Raw genomic sequence first — 24,133 nt, forward strand, 5'->3', positions numbered from 1 at the left:
TTCCATGGCTCTCATAACTATGAGAGGAGTCAAAACCTGGGCATAGAGACTGAGAAGATCTGCTGTCTGGTGCAAAGCCCAGTCCCTAGAAATAGCCAGTTTTCACCCCTTTCCTGGATACCAGGCCTCAAACTTACCACCCGTACTTTAATCAGGCCAAAGCCCTCCCTTCGAGCTAATATAACAAAGGAGAAAGCCATCTACTTTTAACCTATCTTCTATCTATGCTGGATCTTAAACTTCAAGACCACATAGATAAACCTTCTGAACTTGGATTCTGTTCTCCTAGTCTTCTCAGTCAGAGTATAAACTAGGCGAAATAATATTGCACCTCTGGCACTCCATTGTTACCCAAAAAGAAAACTGTAATTAACATTAAACCAATAGATTTTGAACAGTCAAAAAATAAACAACACATTCATCATTAGACATTCAATGTACCCTTTTTATCAAGGATCAATACATGTTTCATGTTGTTCAAAACATAGAAATCTTATCCATATCATTACTTCGAACAAAAACAGCATTGTTTTTGTAAAGAAAATACTCAATGGTCATTATGTTAAACACTATTAACACTTACCTGTATTTTAATAGGCCAGGAAAAGTTGCTGACATACACATAGAATGTGATGTTAGGATTGCTTCTAAAGTTAAATTTTTCATAGGAAAAACTATCTCTGTATTCCTTTATATTAGTTTTGGACACTATAGGAGTCTCCTCCCCGGATATTGTTCCAGCTAAAATGTAAATAATAATAACAAATTTTTAAAACTCCTATTAGGAAAAAAGGATCTTTTTGAACTTAAAAATATATATTATATTTACTTAATTTTTAGAACTGTACGTATAAAAACATAATTATCAAAACAAACTTGTTCACTATTTAGAGTAACAAAGGAGAAATAAAAGTCATCATAAAATTAATGGAAATAGTATAAAAATTATTTTTTTTAAATGATACCACTGATTAAGTGCTATGTACTAGTCACTGGTGTAGAGATTTTATATTCTTTTCTAATAACAGTTTTATCCCAGAGGTATTCCATCTCTATTTTTCAAATTGAAACCTGACCCTCAGAAAGATTAAAACACTTGCCTTAAGTTTATAGCTACTGAATGGTAAATTCCACTTTGGAACTCAGGTATATATTAGCTCCAAACACTGAGTTCCTTCTATTTACTACTCCACAGAGCCTCTCAAAACAAATCAGGACATATTTCACATGTCTCAATCCAATTTAAAAATGGAAAAGGAATCAATTTGTCTTAACCACAAATTGAACCATCACTACTTTGAATAAATTGAAAGGAGGCCACAATTTAAAACATGAGCTAAATGTTTAATTAGTTAAACACATATTGCATACTCAATAAATATTTACTGAAATTGACCAACTGGAACAAAACATTTCCAACAATCTTACTAAGCCTTCCACCTTAAAAAACAGTAAAAATATTTAGAATTAGTACACTGAGCAACTGAATTAATTTCTAATTCATCACCTATTCCAAAATTACATGGGATGCTGTTTTAAAAGGCAGACTTCCTGACCCCATCTCCTAACCTGATAAATCAAAATTTCTGAGATTTAGGGTTATGGGAATCTAAAAGTTACAAGCAATTTCTTACATTGAAAAAAAAATCACCATTCTAAACTAATTACAAAGGTTTTATTTATTTTTGTTAACAAATTTTAAAAATCTTCTAGAGTTAATTTATTGTGCCAAAGTAAATTTCAAATTAATAGTACAAGTTTTCATGAATTCCTTTCTTTAAAATGGTTTTATTTTTAAGTAATCTCTACACCCAACATGGGAATCAAACTTACAACCCTAAGATCAAGAAATAAATATTCTACCAACTGAGCCAGCCCAGTGTTCCATCATGAATTCTTAATTAATGAAGCTCAAAATGCCAAGATTTTACTATATGTTTGGCACCATATTAACAAAATATCTATATAGTTGCCCAAACTTCTCATTTTTTAACACATGGAATATAGGTTCTAGAACTGCAAAGACCTCATCATTCTTGAATTCTACATCTCCACGATTCTACATATTAAAATGGCATAATGACTTGATTTTCAGAAATCAAATATGGATGTCTAAGAATCCACATATTTTCTTTAAAGAAGATTCCAACACTTTTATGCAAGAGTATATCTTTGATATAGAAAATAAAAACCAACAGAATTTCCTAAGATGTAAATACAAAAAAGTGAGCACACTTTTTCATAATCCAACATAGTTTGCTTTCATCTTGGTTACATTTTTTAAAAGTCAAAAACTTCAACTTAAAAACCTTATTATGGAAGACATATTAAGTATAGGGGCTTTTTCCAACCTTCTCTCAGCACTGAAGCTGACAAAGGGAATAGTATATTTCTAAGCTTGAAAGTAATAGAAAACATGTTAATTTATCAGCATGCACAGAATTTCATTGTTTTCTATCAATATTAAGGTTAATAATTAAATTTATAGCTTCAATAGTGAATCAAATAACTGAAATCTCAGTCCCTAGTCATTAAAGAAGTAATATCTTAATTAAAATCATAGCAATTCATAACATTACCATTTTAAAAAATTATGTGGTGTACAGTATTTGTTACGCATCTAATTTTAATTGAATAAGGGACAAAGTTGACAAAGGAATGAAACTTTATTAACAATGCTACTTATTATTTTTACCTGAATCAGCACAATGACATTTTTTTAAAATTTCAATTATTTGAATTAACAATAAAAGGCCATGTTAGAACACATTCCATAAACAAACATGTGAAAGACACGTGACAACAAAATCCTCTTACCTGTTGAACCAACTGACCATGTAATGTTGAGATTAAAGTTGTTTGATGCATTAATCGAAATATCCAAATTTTTGTTTGACTACAAAGAAAGAAAATATTAGGGTTAAAAAATCAAATTACACTAAATAATGTTTTGTGTTTTAATTATGCCCATGCTATATTTCACAGACTCTATACATTTTGTCAATATTCAACTAGGTGTAGATGTCAGTTACACTTTTTTAATGAAAACATATAGGTGATAAATTCAAAGGTAGTTTAAAGTTCCCATTTATCCTCCCTACTATAATCCAGCCTTCTGTATGTAAACCAGAGGTTGCTGTAATTCATTATTTGTATTTTGATTCTCTTTGCTTACCTGTAGTTAATAGTTAAATGATACAGGTTTAGGTTAGTCCAAAGTAATTTTATAGCAATGTGAGATTATTGTTTTGTTGAAAGATTTCTTCTTAGGTGCATATAGTATTATTATACAAACATTTCTGTATTGAAAAAATATATATATATGATACATAAACTAGAACTCTCAGGTAAAAATGGGTTAGAATTAAATCTACTGTCAAATTGTAGGAAATGTATAAATAATTAAGGTACCTATTTATTATTTTTTTTTATGTAGGATAAGTAGGAAGCCCTGATCACTAATCTATATTAATTTCAGTAACTGTTCCAAGTTGAATTTCATTTTAGTTATAAATTATATTTATATAATTAGATATAATGATGTTACAAGCATTCTTAGGGGCACCTCTCATGATAGTTTAGCATCCTACACTTTCAAAGAAAATGTGTGTGGGGGGAGTGGAAGATGGCAGAGGATTACCGACCCTATTCCAAACGGTCCCCAGAATTGAGCTGGATATCTACCAAACCACTCTGAACACCCACAAAATCAGCCTGAGATGTAAGAAGATAGATCTGGATCTCTACAAACAGAAAATTGCAGGTGGTTGGTTTCGAGGTACGAATCGGGGAGCCGTGATTCCATGGGCAGATATGGGAGGATAAATGGGAGCGGGAGGGAGCCTGGCTATGGAGATCCTACACCACCTGCGAGTGACAGCCTCCTGTGCTGGGGACTCAGCACAGACTCGCAGACCGGTAGTGGTGGGGAAAGGACTTTAGGGCAGCCCCCTGGAGAGAAACCCAGAGTGGCAGGGCTGCACGTGCAAACTGGGGGCGGCTGGCAGTTTTAGAAGCATAAAGGGCAGAGACATGCCCCCACATGGAGGCGAGGACTGGGAGCGCTGCTGAGGGGCGCACAACCCAGGACCCTGCAGTTTATAGCAGCACAGACAGAAACGGAGATAGTGTGTCCTGGAGAGCTCACTGAAGAACAGACTGCAATCTCTGGGCTCTGAGGCAGAGGGTTGGAAACGGTCTCTTCTGCTCTGACTCTTGGAAGAGACACGGCTCTGACAGGGAGAGCCGCCAGAGAACAAAAGCCCCAAAAAAACGATTTTCACTGAGCCCATCCCCTGCCACAGAGGGCAGGACAACTCTGCCCAAACAGGGTTGCCTGAGTAACAGCGCTGCAGGCCCCTCCGCCAGAAGACAGGATGGGAAATCAAGAGGCCAGCAATCCTAAGGTCCCTAGAAAACAGGTGCATCTTGCTTGGGTTGTGGTCAATAATTTGGACTCTATACATTCCCTCAAACACCCATCAACAGAATGACTAGGAGGAAGAACCCCCAAAATAGGAAAGACTCAGAGACTATGACTTATGCCACAGATTTACAAATGGATTCAGATACAACCAAGATATCAGAGATGGAATTCAGGCTAGCAATTATGAAGACAATAGCTAGAATGGAGAAATCAATTAATGGCAACATAGAGTCTCTAAGGGCAGAAATGAAAGCTGAATTGGCAGAACTTAATGCTATCAATGAGATCCAATCTAATCTAGATAATCTAACAGCTAGGGTAAGCGAGGCAGAAGAATGAATTAGGAACCTCGAAGACCAATTAATAGGCAAAAAGGGAAAAGAGGAGGCTAGGGAAAAACAACTCAGAATCCATGAAAATAGAATCAGAGAAATAAGTGACACCATGAAACGTTCCAATGCCAGAAATATTGGAAATCCTGGGGGGAGGGGGGAGGTGGAGAGAGAGAGAGGACTAGAAGATATATTTGAGCAAATCATAGCTGAGAATTTCCCTAATCTGGGGAATGAAACAAACATTCGTGTCCTAGAGACAGAGAGGACCCCTCCCAAGATCAAGGAAAACAGGCCAACACTCCAGCATGTAATAGTAAAACTCACAAATCTTAGAACCAAGGAAACCATCTTCAGGGCAGTTAGGGGGAAGAGATTCCTTACGTACAGAGGGAGGAACATCAGAATAACATCAGACCTATCCACAGAGACCTGGCAAGCCAGAAAGGCCTGGCAAGACATATTCAGGGTACTAAACAAGAAGAACACACAGCCAAGAATATTTATCCAGCAAGGTTGTCATTTAGAATGGATGGAGAGATGCAGAGCTTCCAAGACCGGCAAAAATTGAAAGAATATGTGACAACTAAGCCAGCCCAGGGTTGCAGATTGGATAAAAAAGAAAGGACCCATCATATGCTGTCTACAAGAGACTCATTTTGAACCTAAACATACATCCAGACTGAAAGTGAAGGGATGGAGATCCATCTTCCATGCCGGTGGACCTCAAAAGAAAGCTGGGGTAGCAATTCTTATATCAGACAAATTAGATTTTAAACTAAAGACTGTAGTTAGAGACACAGAAGGACACTATATCATTCTTAAAGGGTCTATCCAACAAGAAGATCTAACAATTGTAAATATCTACGTGCCCAACATGGGAGCAGCCATCTACATAATCCAACTGTTAACCAAAATAAAGAGTCATATTGATAACAATACGTTAATTGTAGGAGACCTCAATACTCCATTCTCAGCAATAGACAGATCATCTAAGCAGAAAATCAACAAAGAAACAAGAGCTTTGAATGACACACTGGACCAGATGGACCTCATAGATCTATACAGAACATTCTACCCTAAAACAACAGAATACTCATTCTTCTCGAGTGCACATGGAACTTTCTCCAGAATAGACCATATACTGGGTCACAAATCAGGTCTCAACCGATACCAAAAGATTGAGATTATTCCCTGCATATTCTCAGACCATAGTGCTTTAAAACTGGAACTCAATCACAAGAAAAAATTTGGAAGAAATTCAAACAGTTGGAAGCTAAAGACCACTCTGTTCAAGAATGTTTGGGTCAACCAGGAAATCAAAGAAGAACTTAAACAATTCATGGAAACCAACGAAAATGAAAACACATCAGTCCAAAACCTATAGGACACAGCAAAGGCAGTCCTAAGGGGGAATATATAGCCATCCAAGCCTCACTCAAAAAAAGAGAAAAATCCCAAATTCACCGACTAACTCTACACCTTAAAGAATACAGAAAAAGCAACAAACGATGCCTAAGCCATGCATTAGAAGAGAAATAATTAAGATTAGAGCAGAGATCAATGAATTAGAAACCAGAAACACAGTGGATCAAATCAACGAAACTAGAAGCTGGTTCTTTGAAAGAATTAATAAGATCGATAAACCACTTCCCAGACTTATCCAAAAGAAAAGAGAAAGGACCCACATTAATAAAATTATGAATGAAAGGGGAGAGATCATGACTACCACCAAGGAAATAGAAACAATTATTAGAAATTATTATCAACAACTTATGCCAATAAACTGAGCAACCTGGAAGAAATGGATGCTTTCCTGAAAACCTATAAACTCCCAAGGCTGAAACAGGAAGAAATTGACAACCTGAAAAGGCCAATAACCAGTAACGAGATTGAAGCAGTGATCAAAAACCTCCCAAAAAACAAGAGTCCAGGGCCTGATGGATTCCCTGGGGAATTCTACCAAACATTCAATGAAGAAATAATACCTATTCTACTGAAGCTGTTTCAAAAAACAGAAACAGAAGGAAAGCTTCCAGACTCATTCTATGAGGCCAGCATTACCTTAATCCCCAAACCATCAAAAAGGAGAATTTCAGACTGATATCCCTGATGAATATGGATTCCAAAATCTTCAACAAAATCCTAGCTAATAGGATCCAGCAATACATTAAAAGGATCATTCACCAGGACCAAGTGGGATTTATCCCTGGGATGCAAGGGTGGTTCAACATTCACAAATCAATCAGTGTGATAGAACACATTAATAAGAGGAGAAAGAAGAACCATATCGTCCTCTCAATTGACGCAGAAAAAGCATTTGACAAAATACAGCATCCTTTCCTGATTAAAACTCCTCAGAGTATAAGGATAGAGGGAACATTCCTCAAGTTCATAAACTCCATCTATGAAAAACCCACAGTGAATATCATCCTCAATGGGGAAAAGGTGAGAGCCTTTCCCTTAAGATCAGGAACATGTCAAGGATGCCCACTCTCACGACTACTGTTCAACATAGTACTAGAAGTCCTACCAACAACAATCAGACAACAAAAAGAAATAAAAGGTATTCAAATTGGCAAAGAAAAAGTCACACTTTCTCTTTTCGCAGATGACATGATACTTTATGTGGAAAACCCAAAAGACTCCACCCCCAAATTACTAGAACTCATACAGCAATTCAGTAATGTGGCAGGATACAAAATCAATGCAGAGAAATCAGTTGCTTTTTTATACACTAACAATGCAACTGTAGAAAGAGAAATTAGAGAATCAATTCCATTTACAATAGCACCAAAAACTATAAGATACCTCAGAATAAATCTAACCAAAGAGGTAAAGGATCTATACTCTAGGAACTACAGAACACTCATGAAAGAAATTGAAGAAGACACAAAAAGATGGAAAAACATTCCATGCCCATGGATCAGAAGAATAAACATTGTTAAAACGTCTATGCTACCCAGAGCAATCTATACCTTCAATGCCATCCCGATCAAAATTCCAATGACATTTTTCAAAGTGCTGGAACAAACAATCCGAAAATTTGTATGGAATCAGAAAAGATCCCAAATCGCCAAGGAAATGTTGAAAAAGAAAAACAAAGCTGGGGGTATCACATTGCCTGATTTCAAGCTATATTACAAAGCAGTGATCACCAAGATAGCATGGTACTGGCACAAAAACAGACATATAGACCAATGGAACAGAATAGAGAGCCCAGATATGGACCCTCAACTCTATGGTCAAATAATCTTCAACAAAGCAGGAAAAAATATGCAATGGAAAAAAGACAGTCTCTTCAAAAAATGGTGCTGGGAAAATTGGACAGCCATATACGGAAGAACGAAACTCGACCATTCTCTAACACCATACACAAAGATAAACTCAAAATGGATGAAAGACCTCAATGTGAGACAGGAATCCATCAAAATCCTAAAGTAGAACATAGGCAGTAACCTCTTTGACATCGGCCACAGCAACTTCTTTCAAGATACATGTCCAAAGTCTAGTGAAACAAAAGCAAAAATGAACTTTTGGGACTTCATCAAGATAAAAAGCTTCTGCACAGCAAAGGAAACAGTCAACAAAACAAAGAGGCAACCCACGGAATGGGAGAAGATATTTGCAAATGACACTACAGATAAAGGGCTGGTATCCAAGATCTATAAAGAACTTCTCAAACTCAACATCCAAAAAACAAATAATCAAGTCAAAAAATGGGCGGAAGACATGAATAGACACTTCCTCGAAGAAGACATACAAATGGCTAACAGACACATGAAAAAATGTTCATCATCATTAGCCATCAGGGAAATCCAAATCAAAACCACACTGAGATACCACCTTACACCAGTTAGAATGGCAAAAATTGACAAGGCAAGAAACAACAAATGTTGGAGAGGTTGTGGAGAAAGGGGAACCCTCTTACACTGTTGGTGGGAATGCAAGTTCGTACAGCCACTTTGGAAAACAGTGTGGAGGTGCCTGAAAAAATTAAAAATAGAGCTACCCTATGACCCAGCAATTGCACTATTGGGTATTTACCCCACAGACACAGATATAGTGAAAAGAAGGGCCATATGCACCCCAATGCTCATAGCACCAATGTCTGCAATAGGCAAACTGTGGAAAGAACTGAGATGCCCTTCAACAGATGAATGGTTAAGAAGATATGGTCCATATATACAATGGAATATTACTCAGCCATCAGAAAGGATGAATACCCAACTTTTACATCAACATGGATGAGACTGGAGGAGATTATGCGAAATGAAATAAGTCAAGCAGAGAAAATCAATTATCATATGGTTTCACTTATTTGTGGAACATAAGGAATAGCATGGAGGACATTAGGAGAAGAAAGGGAAAAATGAAAGGGGGGAAATCAGAGGGAGAGATGAACCATGAGAGACTATGGACTCTGAGAAACAAATTGAGGGTTTTAGAGGGGAGGGAGGGTGGGGAGATGGGTTAGCCCGGTGATGGGTATTAAGGAGGGCACGTACTGCATGGAGCACTGGGTGTTATATTAAAACAATGAATCATGGAACACTACAACAAAAACTAATGATGTACTGTATGGGGACTAACATAACATAATTAAATTAAATTAAAAATGTTTCCTTTTCCTCACCCTAACTCAGAACTAGGAGATATTTCCATGATGTTTCTTGTCTAGACCTCAGTAGTCAATCTATTAAAATATATGATATGGATTAAAAGGTAGCTTAATATATAATAAAAAATAGAGCAAAAGGGAGTGACATAAGCAAGATGGTGAAATAGGAAGTGCCAAGCCTTATCCTCCATAAAAACACTGTTTTAACAATGTTATACGAACCAAAATACCTTTATGAGAAAATCAAAATCCAGTTATAAAGTTGCAGTACCAAAGATTAATACAAAACCAACAATAGCCACATTATAATGGGTAAAAAGTGCTGTTTCACTTTATCCATTTCAGACCCTGCCCCAGGGCAGCACTCAGCATTGCAGAGATCATCTCAGCTTATGACTTCTCCCTCAGGGAAAAGGGAGAGTGTAGCATATATCCAACATCCCTGGCCTTTCATTGCACTGCACAAAGGATCTGTTTCTGTTTCACTCACCCAGAGCACTAACAGAACAAACATAGTTCAGACATCTGACAGCAGCTAAAAATAAAGAAAATAAGTGGGTGGCTTACTGCCACTGTCATGGCTCCCAAACATTGGGAGAAGGTGCACAACCCTGAGACTTCTCCTTCAGAAGGGAGAAAGAATGGGGTGTGCATTCAACACCCTGGATTTTCTGTGCACATTCCAAGGAGAAAATGTAGACAACTCACTATACCCAAAATGACTCTCTGAAATTCAGAGAAGACATGCAAACTTAGGGAAGAAGGAAGAGTTGAACATAATAATTCATAGAAAAATTTTCAGATGCTCCCAGTATCTCTAGCGAGGCTGGTTGATGACTATCTTTCCCTTTGAAGCTGATCCATAAAGACTAGGAGAAGCAGTTGTTTCTTCAAATGCACAGACACCAATGCAAAGCTACAAGGGAAATGAAGGATTAGAGAACTATGACACAACCATAGAAACAAAATAAATCTCCAGTAACTACCCCTAAATAAATGAAGCTCTAGAATTGCCTGGCAAGTAATTCAAAATAATTATATTAAAGAAGTAAGGGAGTAATAAGAGACCACTGAAAGATAAGTAAATGAAATCAAGAAAACAATATATGAACAAGAACCACAGAAGAATACAATAACGCAAGTGAAAAAAAAAAAAATCAATATAGAGTCTCAACAACAAACCTGACCGAGCAGAAGAAAGAATCAGTGAACTCAAAGGCAAATCATCTGAAGTTACACAGTAAGAAAGCCAAAAGAAAAGAGAAAGAAAAAAAGTGAAGAAAGACTAGGGGACTTAAGGAATACTTCAAGAAAAACATATGTGTGTGTGTGTGTGTGTGTGCGCACGCGTGTGTGTGTGTGTATAATGAAAGTCCCAGTAAGAGAAGAGAAAGAAAGGGGCAGAAATCTTATTTAAAGAAATAATGGCCTAAAATGTCCCAAATCTGAGAAGTATAGGCAATCTAGATTTATGAAGCTGAAGAAAACAGAAGGAAGATGAACCCAAAGAAATCAAATCAAATTGTTATAAGTCAAAGATAGAATTCTGAAAGCACCAATAGCAAAGTGACTTATCACATACAAGTGAGCCCTATAAGGTTATGGAGTGGATTTCTCAGCAGAAATTTTGAAGGCCATAAGAGATTGAGATGACACATTAAAAGTTTTGCAAGAAAAAATATACCGACCAGGAATACAATTCCTGGTAAAACTCTTCTTTAAAAAATTGAGAGATAAAGACTTTCCCAGACAAACAGAAGCTGAGGAAACGCATCACGACTAGATCTGCTTTACATATTTAAAAAAAAAAAAAAAAGCTAAACTGTTATAACATCAATGACAGAGTGAGAGGGGAGACAAAGGTAAAAGTACAGACTTTTGGCATGTCATTGAAGTTATGTTTTCTTAGCTTAAAAAAGACTGCTGTAACTATAACATATTGTATGTAAATCTCATGATAACTACAAAGAAAATACATACAGAAGATAAAAGAAGAAGAGCAAGAAATCAAAGCATATCACTACAAAAAAATCAATAAAGCACAATAAAAGCAAGGGAGAAAAGAGGAACAAAAAAATATAAGACAGACAACAATTAACAAAATGGCAATAGTAAGTCCTCTCCTATCAATAATTACTTTAAATATAAATCCATTAAACCCCCAATCAAAATACATAGAGTGGACAACTGGATTAAGAGAACAACAAAAACAATACCCAACAATATCCTAAGAGACTCATTTCAGATTTAAGGATACTTTAGACTAAAAGTGAAGGTATTGAAAAAGATATTCCATGAAAATAAGAAACAAAAGAAGGAAGAGGTAGCTACACTTATATGAGACAAAATAGTCTTTAAGTCAAAATCTTTAACAAGAGACAAACAAGGACATTATATAATGATAAGTGGATCAATTAATCAGGAAGATATACCTATGATAAATGTATATGTACCCACCATCAGAGCACCTAAATATAGAAACAAACATTGACACAACTGAAGGGAAGAACAGAAGGAAAAGAATAATAGTAAGGGACTTCAATACCCACTTTCAACAATGGGTAAAATATTCAAAGAGAAAATCAATAAGGAAAACACAGACTTGAACAACACTACAAAACACATGTGCTTAACAGACATAGAAACAAAATTCCACATAACAGCATCAGAATCCACATTCTGTTCATATGTGTGTGGGATAGACTCCAAAATATATCATATGTTAGGACACAAAACAAGTCTTAACAAATTTAAGAAGACTGAAAACATATAAGTTATCTTTTCTGACCACAATGGAATGAAACTAGGAATCAATAGCAGGAGGAAAATTTGAAAGTTAAAAAATATGTAGAAATTTAACAACACATTTCTGAACTAATGGATCAAAAAAGAAATCAAAGGGGAAATCAGAAAATATCTTGAGACAAAATAAAAAGAAAAAAATATATACCAAAACTAATGGGATACAACAAAACCAGTACAAAGAGAAAATTAAAACTAACAAATGCCTACATTAAAAAAGAAGAGAGCTCTCAGGGGTGCCTGGGTGGCTCAGTCGGTTAAACGTCTGCCTTCTGCTCAGGTCATGATCCCAGGGTCCTGGTATCCAGCCCCACGTTGGGCTCCCTGCTCAGCAGGCAGTATGCTCCTCCCTCTCCCTCTGCTCCTCCCTCCTCCCCGCCATGCTCTCTGTCTGAAAAAAATAAATAAAATCTTAAAAAAAAACAGAGTTCTAAACTAAACAACCTCACTTTACACCTCAATTCAAAACAGAACAAACTATGTTCAAAGCTACCAAAAAGTAAATATTAAAGATTAATGCAGAGATAAATAAAATAAAGAGTAGAAAATGAGAAAAATCAACAAAATACGAGTTGTTTTTTTAAAAAGTAATCAAAATCAACACAACCTTTAGCAAGACTAAGACAAGAGAGAAGACTTAAAATGTAAAATCATAAATGAAACATTACAATCTATGCTACAGAAAAAAAAGGATTGAGAGACACTAGTAAGACTAATTATATATCAACAAACTGGATAACTTAAACGAAATCAATAATTCTTTTTTTTTTTAATTTTATTATGTTATGTTAATCACCATACATTACATCATTAGTTTTTGACGTAGTGTTCCATGATTCATTGTTTGCGTATAACACCCAGTGCTCCATTCAATACGCACCCTCTTTAATACCCATCACGAGGCTAACGCACCCCCGCAGCCCCCTCCCCTCTAGAACCCTCAGTTTGTTTCTCAGAGTCCATAGTCTCTCATGGTTCATCTCCCCCTCTGATTTCCCCCCTTCATTTTTCCCTTCCTACTATCTTCTTTCTTTTTTTTTTCACATATAATGTATTATTTGTTTCAGAGGTACAGGTCTGTGATTCAACAGTCTTACACAATTCACAGCACTCACCATAGCACATACCCTCCCCAATGTCTATCACCCAGCCACCCCATCCCTCACACCCCCCACCACTCCAGCAACCCTCAGTTTGTTTCCTGAGATTAAGAATTCCTCATATCAGTGAGGTCATATGATACATGTCCTTCTCTGATTGACTTATTTCGCTCAGTATAACACCCTCCAGTTCCATCCACGTTGTTGCAAATGGCAAGATTTCATTCCTTTTGATGGCTGCATAATGTTCCATTAAATATATATACCACATCTTCTTTATCCATTCATCTGTTGACGGACATCTTGGCTATTTCCATAGTTTGGCTATTGTGGACATTGTTGCTATAAACATTGGGGTACACGTACCCCTTCAGATCACTACATTTGTATCTTTGGGGTAAATACCCAGTAGTGCAATTGCCGGGTCATAGGGTAGCTCTATTTTCAACCTTTTGAGGAACCTCCACATTATTTTCCAGAGTGGCTGCACCAACTTGCATTCTTACCAACAGTGTAGGCAGGGTTCCCTTTCTCTGCATCCTTGCCAACATCTGTCATTTCCTGACTTGTTAATTTTAGCCATTTTGACTGGTGTGAGATGGTATCTAATTGAGGTTTTGATTTGGATTTCCCTGATGCCGAGTGATGTTGAGCGAAATCAATAATTCTTAAAATTATACAAATTACCAAGACAGAATCATGAAGAAATAGAAAATATGAACAGACCAATAATATGCATGGAGATTCAGTAATCAGAAACCTCCCAACAAAGAAAAAATCAAAAACAAATGGTTTCACTGGTTAATTCTAGCAAGCATTTAAAGAATTAATATCAATCCTTCTCAAATTCTTTCTAAAAACTACAGAGAAGGGAATACTTCCCAGCTCATTTTATGAGGCCAGAAATAATCTGATACCAAAGCCAGACAATGACAGTACAAGAAATAAAAACTCTAGGCCAGTAACACTGATGAACACAGTTGCAAAAATCCTCAACAAATACTAGCAAATTGAATTCAACAGTACGTTAAAAGGATCATTCACCATGATAAAGTAAGATTTATCCTGGGCATGAAAAGATAGGTCAACATACATAAATCAACTAATATGACACACTACATTTAAAAAATGAAGAATAAAAATCATAAGCATCTCGATACAGAAAAGGCATTTGGCAAAATTAATCACCCTTCACGATAAAAACTCTCAACAAATGAGCTATAAAAGGAATGTACCCCAATAAATTAAGGGCCATAATTGACAAGTAAACATCATACTCAATATAGAAATATTCAAAGCTTTTCCTCTATGATCAGGAATAAGATAAGGATGCCAACTCTCACTTCTATTTAACAAAGTATTGGAGATCATAGCAAAAACAATAAAGTAAGAGAAATAAATTAAAGGCATCCAAGTCAAAAAGGAAGATGTACATTAATATGTATTTGCAGATGACATAATCTTATATGTAGAAAAACCTGAACACTGTGTTCACACATACACACACACACACACACAAGCCTGTTAGAACTAATAAATTCACTGAAGTTTCAGGATACAAAATGAACATTAAAAAATCAATTTTATTTCTATACACTAACAGTAAATTATGTTAAAAGAATGTTAAGAAAACAATCCCAGGGGCGCCTGGGTGGTTCAGTCGTTAAGCGTCTGCCTTCGGCTCAGGTCATGATCCCAGGGTCCTGGGATCGAGCCCCACATTGGGCTCCCTGCTCTGCGGGAAGCCTGCTTCTCCCTCTTTCACTCCCCCTGCTTGTATTCCCTCTCTCACTGTCTCTCTCTCTCTCTGTCAAATAAATAAATAAAAATCTTTAAAAAAGAAAAGAAAAGAAAAGAAAACAATCCCATTTATAATAGTATCAAAAAGAAGAAAATACTTACGAATAAACTTAACCAAGGAGATGAAAGATATACATTGAAAATTATACAACATTGATAAAAGAAAGAAGACACAAATAATGAAAAGATATCCTGTGTTCTCAGATTGGGAAACTTAATATTGTTTAAATGTCCATGTTACTTAAAGAAATCTATAAATTCAATATTATCTCATCAAATTCCTAGTGGCATTTTTTACAGAAATAAAAAAAATTATCTTAAAATACATATAGAATCATATAAGGCCTCAAAAAGCCAAAACAATCCTGAGAAAGAAGAACAAAGCTGGAGGTATTACACTGTCTGATTTCAAAATACATTACAAAGTCATAGTAATTAAAAATAGGGTACTTGCATAAAGATAGGCATATGGTCTAGCAAAATAAATAGAGAGCCCAGAAATAAAACCACACATATATGGTTAAGTAATCTTCAATAAGGATGCCAAGAATACACAATGAGGAAAGGATAGTCTCTTCAAAAAATGATGTTGGGAAAACTGGATATCTACATGAAAAGAATGAAATTGGATCCTTATTTTCTTAGTCCACTAGGACTGCTATAAGAAAAACACCATAGGGGCGCCTGGGTGGCTCAGTTGGTTAAGCGACTGCCTTCGGCTCAGGTCATGATCCTGGAGTCCTGGGATCGAGTCCCGCATCGGGCTCCCTGCTGTGAGCAGGGAGTCTGCTTCTCCCTCTGACCCTCCCCCCTCATGCTCTCTCTCTCTATCTCATTCTCTCTCTCAAATAAATAAATAAAATCTTTAAAAAAAAAAAAAAAAGAAAAGAAAAACACCATAGACTAGGGCAGGGGGAGTGGCTATAAAGGCCAGAATTTTACTTCTCACATAATTGGAGGCTGGGAATTCCAAGATAAAGGAGCTGGAAAAGTTGGTATCTGTTGAGGTCAACTTCCTACTTAATGGACAAGCCTCTTCTTGCTGTGTCCTCACATGGCAAAAGGAGGTGAGGGAACTCTCAAGGGCCTCTTTTAATCCCATTAATGAGGGCTCCACTCTCATGACCTAATTATCTTGCAAATGTCCCATCTCTAAATACCATCACATTGAGCATTAGGATTTAACATATGACTCTGGGGGGATACAAACATATAACAGAACACTAAGTGAATTAAAGAGACTGTGTAGGAGACATGTCTAGCAAGAAGCTGCTGTGGCCAAGGTCAAAGAGGTTGCTGCCTATGTTGTCCTTTAGGATTTTGATGGACTCCTGTTCCACACTTGGGTCTTTCATCAATTTTGAGTCTATTTTTGTGTATATGGTGTAAGAAAATGGTCCAGTTTCATTCTTCTGCATGTGGCTGTCCAATTTTCCCAACACCATTTGTTGAAGAGACTGTCTTTTTTCCACTGGATATTCTTCCCTGTTTTGTCAAAGATTAGTGACCACAGTGTTGAGAGTCCATTTCTGGGTTCTCTGTTCTGTTCCATTGATCTAAGGATCTGTTTTTGTGCCAGTACCATACTGTCTTGACAATTACAGCTTTGTAATAGAGCTTGAAATATGGAATTGTGATGCTACCAGCTTTGGTTTTCTTTTTTCACCATTCCTTTGGCTATTTGGGGTCTTTTCTGGTTTCACACAAATTTTAAGATTATTTGTTACAGCTCTGTGAAAAAAGTTGATGGTATTTTGATAGGGATGGCATTGAATGTATAGATTGCTCTAGGTAGCATAGACATTTTCACAATATTTGTTCTTCCAATCCATGAGCATGGAACGTTTTTCCATTTCTTTGTGTCTTTCTCAATTTCTTTCATGAATGTTCTATAGTTTTCAGAGTACGGATACTTTGCCTTTTTGGTTAGGTTTATTCCTAGGTATCTTATGGTTTTGGGTACAATTATAAATGGGATCGACTCTTTAATTTCTCTTTGTTCTGTCTCATTGTTAGTGTATAGAAATGCAACTGATTTCTGTGCATTGATTTTATCTCCTGCCACTTTGCTGAATTCCTGTATGAGTTCTAGCAATTTTGGGGTGGAGTCTTTTGGGTTTTCCACATAGAGTACCATGGCATCTGCAAAAAGTGAGAGTTTGACTTCTTCCTTGTCAATTCGGATGACTTTTATTTCTTTCTGTTGTCTGACTGCTGAGCCTAGGACTTCTAGTACTATATTGAACAACAGTGGTGAGAGTGGACATCCCTCCCACGTTCCTGACCTCAAGGGAAAAGCTCTCAGTTTTTCCCCATTGAGAATAATATTCACTGTGAGCCTTTTGTATATGGCTTTTATGATATTGAGATATGTTCCCTCTATCCTTACACTTTGAGGAGTTTTAATCAAGAAAGGATGCTGTACTTTGTCAAATGCTTTTTATGCATCTATTGAGAAGATCATATGGTTCTTGTCCTTTCTTTTATTAATGTAGAGTATCACACTGATTAATTTGAGGATGTTGAATCACTCTTGTAACCCAGGAATATATCCCACTCGGTCATGGTGAATAATCCTTTTAATGTATTATTAGATCCTATTAGCTAATATCTTGATGGAAATGAACTATTGGACTTCATCAAGATAAAAAGCTTTTGCACAGCAAAGGAAACAGTCAACAAAACCAAAAGACAACCGACAGAATGGGAGAAGATATTTGCAAATGACATATCAGATAAAGGGCTGGTATCTAAAATCTATAAAGAATTTATCAAACTCAACACCCAAAGAACAAATAATCCAATCAAGAAATGGGGAGAAGACATGAACAGATATTTCTCCAAAGAAGACATACAAATGGCCAACACACACATGAAAAAGTGTTCAACATCACTTGGCATCAGGGAAATACAAATCAAAACCACAGTGAGATACCACTACACACCAGTCAGAATGGCTAAAATTAACCACTCATTAAGTGACAGATGTTGGGGAGGATGCGGAGAAAGGGAAACCCTCTTACACTGTTGGTGGGAATGTAAGCTGGTGCAGCCACTCTGAAAAACAGTATGAAGGCTCCTCAAAAAGTTGAAAATAGAGCTACTCTACAACCCAGCAATTGCACTACTGGGTATTTACCCCACAGATACAAATGTAGTGATCCAAAGGGACACCTGCACCCCAATGTTTATAGTAGCAATGTCCACAATAGCCAAACTATGGAAAGATCCCAGATGTCCATCAACAGATTGATGGATAAAGAAGATTTGGTATAGATATACACAATGGAACATTACTCAACTGTCAAAAAAAAAAAAATGAAATCTTGACATTTGCAACAAGGAAGATGGAACTAGAGGATATAATGCTAAGTGAAATAAATCAATCAGAGAAAGACAATTACCATATTATCTCATTCATATGTGGGATTTAAGAAACAAAACAGATGATCATGGGGGGGAGGGAGGGAAAAATAAAATAAGATAAAAGCAGAGAGGGAGACAAACCAAGAGACTCTTAATCATGGGAAACAAACTGAGGGTTGCTAGAGGGGAAGGGGGAGGGGGATGGGGTAACTGGGTTATGGGCATTAAGGAGAGCATGTAATGAGCCCTGGGTATTATATGAGACTGATGAATCACTGACCTCTACCTCTAAAACAAATTATACACTATATATTAATTAATTGAATTTAAACTTAAAAAAAAAGAGAACCCCTCTCAAAATCAATAAAAATAGGTCAACACCCCGACATCTAATAGTAAAACTTACGAGTCTCAGAGACAAAGAGAAAATCCTGAAAGCAGCTCGGGAGAAGAGATATGTAACCTACAATGGTAGACACATTAGATTGGCAACAGACCTATCCACAGAGACCTGGCAGGCCAGAAAGGACTGGCATGATATCTTCAGAGCACTAAATGAGAAAAATATGCAGCCAAGAATACTATATCCAGCTAGGCTGTCATTGAAAATAGAAGGAGAGATGAAAAGCTTCCAGGGCAAACAAAAACTAAAGGAATTTGCAAACACGAAACCAGCCCTACAAGAAATCTTGAAAGGGGTCCTCTAAGCAAAGAGAGAGCCTAAAAGCAACATAGACCAGAAAGGAACACAGACAATATACAGTAACAGTCACCTTACAGGCAATACAATGGCACTAAATTCCTATCTTTCAATAGTTACCCTGAATGTAAATGGGCTAAATGCCCCAATCAAAAGACACAGGCTATCAGATTGGATTAAAAAACAAGACCCATCGATATGCTGTCTGCAAGAGACTCATTTGAGACCCAAAGACACCTCCAGATTGAAAGTGAGGGGGTGGAAAACCATTTACCATGCTAATGGACATCAAAAGAAAGCTGGGGTGGCAATCCTTATATTAGAAAAATTAGATTTTATTTTTTTTTATTTTTTATTTATTTATTCATGAGAGAGAAAGAAAGAGAGAGGCATAGGGAAAAGCAGGCTCCCCGCAGAGCAGGGAGCCCAGTGCAGGACTCGATCCCAAGACCCTGGGATTATGACCTGAGCTGAAGGCAGATGCTTAACCTACTGAGCCAAACAGGCGCCCAGAAAAATTAGATTTTAAACCGAGGATTAAAATAAGAGATGAGGAGGGACATTACATTATATGTAAAAGGTCTATCCAACAAGAAGATCTAACAACTGTAAATATCTATGCCCCTAATATGGGAGCAGCGAATTATATAAGCCAATTAATAACAAAAGCAAAGACACACATCAACAATAATAATAATAGCACGGGACTTTAACACCCCCCTCACTGAAATGGACAGATCATGTAAGCAAAAGATCAAAAGGAAAATAAAGGCTTTAAATAACACACTGGACCAGATGAACTTCACAGATATATTCAGAACATTCCATCCCAAAGCAACAGAATACACATTCTTCTCTAGTGCCCATGGAACATTCTCCAGAATCGATCACATCCTGGGTCACAAATAGGTCTCAACCAGTACCAAAAGATTGGGATCATTCCCTGCCTATTTTCGGACCACAGTGCTTTGAAACTAGAACTCAATCACAAGAGGAAAGTTGGAAAGAACTCAAATACATGGAGGCTAAAGAGCATCCTACTAAAGAATGAATGGGTCAACCAGGAAATTAGAGAAGAATTAAAAAAATTCATGGAAACAAATGAAAATGAAAACATAACTGTTCAAAATCTTTGGGATGCACTAAAGGCGGTCCTAAGAGGAAAGTATACAGCAATACAAGCCTTTCTCAAGAAACAAGAAAGGTCTCAAATACACAACCTAACCCTACACATAAAGGAGATGGAGAAAGAACAACAAATAAAGCCTAAACCCAGCAGGAGAAGAGAAATAATAAAGATCAGAGCAGAAATCAGTGAAACAGAAATGAAGAGAATAGTAGAACAGATCAACAAAACTAGGAGCTCGTTCTTTAAAAGAATTAATAAGATTGATTAACCCCTGGCCAGACTTATCAAAAAGAAAAGAGAAAGGACCCAAATAAATAAGATCATGAATGAAAGAGGAGGGATCACAACCACCACCAAAGAAATACAAACACTTATAAGAACACATTATGAGCAACTATATGCCAGCAAATTAGACAATCTGGAAGAAATGGATGCATTTCTAGAGAAGTATAAACTACCAAAACTGAACTAGGAAGAAATAGAAAACCTGAACAGACCCATAACCAGCAAGGAAATTGAAGCAGTAATCAAAAATCTCCCAACAAACAAGAACCCAGGGCCAGATGGCTTCCCAGGGGAATTCTACCAAACATTTAAAGAAGAATTAATACTTCTGAAACTGTTCCAAAAAATAGAAATGGAAGGAAAACTTCCAAACTCATTTTATGAGGCCAGCATTACCTTGATCCCAAAACCAGACAAAGACTCCATCAAAAAGGAGAACTACAGACCAATATCCCTAATGAACATGGATGCTTAAATTCTCACCAAAATACTAGCCAATAGGATCCAACAGTACATTAAAAGGATTATTCACCACGACCAAGTGGGATTTATTCCTGGGCTGCAAGGTTGGTTTAACATCAGCAAATCAATCAATGTGATACAATACATTAATAAAAGAAAGAACAATCACCATATGATCCTCTCAATAGATGCAGAAAAAGGATTTGACAAAGTACAGCATCCTTTCTTGATTAAAATTCTTCACAGTGTAGGGATAGAGGGGACATATCTCAATATCATAAAAGCCATCTATGAAAAACCCACAGTGAATATCATTCTCAATGGGGAAAAACTGAGAGCTTTCCCCCCAAGGTCAGGAAAACGGCAGGGATGTCCACTATCACCACTGCTATTTAACATAGTACTAGAAGTCCTAGCCTCAGCAATCAGACAACAGAAAGAAATAAAAGGCATCTGAATCAGCAAAGAAGTGAAACTTTCATTTTTTGCAGATGATATACTTTATGTGGAAAACCCAAAAGATTCCACCTGAAAATTGTTAGAACTCATACAGGAATTCAGTAAAGTGGCAGGAGATAAAATCAATACACAGAAATCAGTGGCATTTCTATACACAAACAATAAGACAGAAGAAAGAGAAATTAGGGAGTCGATCCCATTTACAATTGTACCCAAAACTATAAGATACCTAGGAATAAATCTAACCAAAGAGGCAAAGAATTTGTACTCAGAAAACTATAGAATACTCATGAAAGAAATTCAGGAAGGCACAAAGAAATGGAAAAATGTTCCATGCTCATGGATTAGAAGAAAAAATATTGTGAAAATGTCTATGCTACCTAGAGCAATCTACACATTTAATGCAATCCCTATAAAAATACTGAGTTTTGTCAACAAAATGGAATAAATAATCCTAAAATTGTATGGAACCAGAAAAGACCCCAAATAGCCAGAGGAATATTGAAATATTATTGAATATTTAATATAGCTCTATTACAAAGCTGTAATCATCAAGACAGTATGGTACTGGCACAAAAACAGACTCTTAGATCAATGCAACAGAATAGAGAGCCCAGAAATGGACCCTCAACACTATGGTCAACTAATCTTCGACAAACCAGGAAAAGAATGTCCAATGGAAAAAAGACAGTCTCTTCAACAAAAGGTGTTGAGAAAATTGGACAGCCACATGCAGAAGAATGAAACTGGACCATTTCCTTACACCACACACAAAAATAGACTCAAAATGGATGAAAGACCTAAATGTGAGACAGGAACCCATCAAAATCCTAAAGGAGAACACAGGTAGCAACCTCTTTGACCTCAGCTGCCCCAACTTCTTCCTAGAAACATCGCCAAAGGCAAGGGAAGCAAGGGCAAAATGAACTATTGGGACTTCATCAAGATAAAAAGCTTTTGCACAGCAAAGGAAATAGTCAACAAAACCAAAAGACAACCGAAAGAATGGGAGAAGATATTTGCAAGTGACATATCAGAAAAAGGGCTAGTATCCAAAATCTGTAAAGAACTTATCAAGCTCAACACCCAAAGAACAAATAATCCAATCAAGAAATGGGCAGAAGACATGAACAGACATTTCTGCAAAGAAGACATCCAAGTGGTCAACAGACACATGAAAAAGTGCTCAACATCACTCAGCATCAGGGAAATCCAAATCAAAACCTCAGTGAGATACCACCTCACACCAGTCAGAATGGCTAAAATTAACAAGTCTGGAAATGACAGATGTTGGTGAGTATGCAGAGAAAGGGAAACCCTCCTACACTGTTGGTGAGAATGTGAGCTGGTGCAGCCACTCTGGAAAACAGTATGGAGGTTCCTCAAAAAGTTGAAAATAGAGCTACCCTATGACCCAGCAATTGCACTACTGGGTATTTACCCTAAAGATACAAATGTAGTGATCCGAAGGGGTACGTGCACTCCGATGTCTATAGCAGCAATGTCCACAATAGCTTAACTATGGAAAGAGCCTAGATGTCTATCAACAGATGAATGGATAAAGAAGATGTGGTATATATATACAATGGAACATTATGCAGCCATCAAAAAAATGAAATCTTGCCATTTGCAATGACTTGGATGGAACTAGAGGGTATTAGGCTAAGGGAAATAAGGCAATCAGAGAAAGACAAGTATCATATGATCTCACTGATATGAGGAATTTGAGAAACAAGAGAGAGGGTCATAGGGGAAGCGAGGGAAAAATGAAACAAGACGAAACCAGAGAGGGACACAAACCATAAGAGACTTTTAATCCTGACAACTGAGGGTTGTTGAAGTGGAGGGGGGTGAGAGGGATGGGGTGTCTGTGTGATGGACATTGGGGAGGGTATGTACTATGGTGAGCGCTGCGAATTGTGTAATACTGATGAATCACAGACCTGTACCCCTGAAACAAATAATACATTATATGTTAATAAATAAAAAATAAAAGTGAATGTTGCTAATAAAAAAAAGATAAAAAGCTTCTGCATAGCAGAGGAAACAATCAACAGAACTAAAAGCAACTTACTGCATGGGAGAAGACATTTGCAAATGACATCTCTGATAAAGTGTTAGTATCTAAAATCCATAACAAACTTATCAAACTCAACACCCAAAAAGCAAATAATCCAGTCACGAAATGAGCAGAAGACATGAATAGATATTTTTCCAAAAAAGACATATAGATGGCTAATAGACACATGAAAAGATGTTCAGTATCACTCATCATCAGTGAAACACAAATCAAAACTAGAGATATCACCTTATACCTGTCAGAATTGCTAAAATTAACAATACAGGAAACAACAGATGTTGGCAAGAATGCAGAGAAAGGAAATACTTTTACACTGTTATCGGTAATGGAAATTGGTGCAGCCACTCTGGAAAACAGGATGGAGGTGCCTCAGAAAGTTAAAAATAGAGCTACCCTACAACCCAACAATTGCACTACCAGGTATTTACCCAAAGGATACAAAAATAGTGATTTGAAGGGGCACATGCACCCCAATGTTTATAACAGCATTATCAACAACAGCCAAATAATTGAAAGAGCCCAAATGTCCATCAACTGATGAATGATAAAGAAGTTGTGGTACAAGGAGGGG

At 36.7% G+C, this 24,133-nt stretch overlaps 1 protein-coding gene across 5 annotated transcripts in view; it reads right to left on the reverse strand.

The window, feature by feature from the left end:
* ATRNL1 (attractin like 1) overlaps window positions 1-24,133 on the reverse strand; it is an 839,881-nt gene that overhangs the window by 472,692 nt on the left and 343,056 nt on the right. For all 5 annotated transcript variants that reach the window (XM_078077077.1, XM_078077076.1, XM_078077079.1 and 2 more), the window contains exons 23-24: window positions 2,818-2,896; window positions 584-741 (exon numbers count right to left, since the gene is read on the reverse strand). In XM_078077077.1, coding sequence (XP_077933203.1) covers window positions 584-741; window positions 2,818-2,896 — 237 coding nt within the window. The remainder of the gene's footprint in view (window positions 1-583; window positions 742-2,817; window positions 2,897-24,133) is intronic.

The sequence above is a fragment of the Halichoerus grypus genome, chromosome 7 (assembly GCF_964656455.1).
Source record: "Halichoerus grypus chromosome 7, mHalGry1.hap1.1, whole genome shotgun sequence".
Taxonomy (NCBI): domain Eukaryota; kingdom Metazoa; phylum Chordata; class Mammalia; order Carnivora; family Phocidae; genus Halichoerus; species Halichoerus grypus.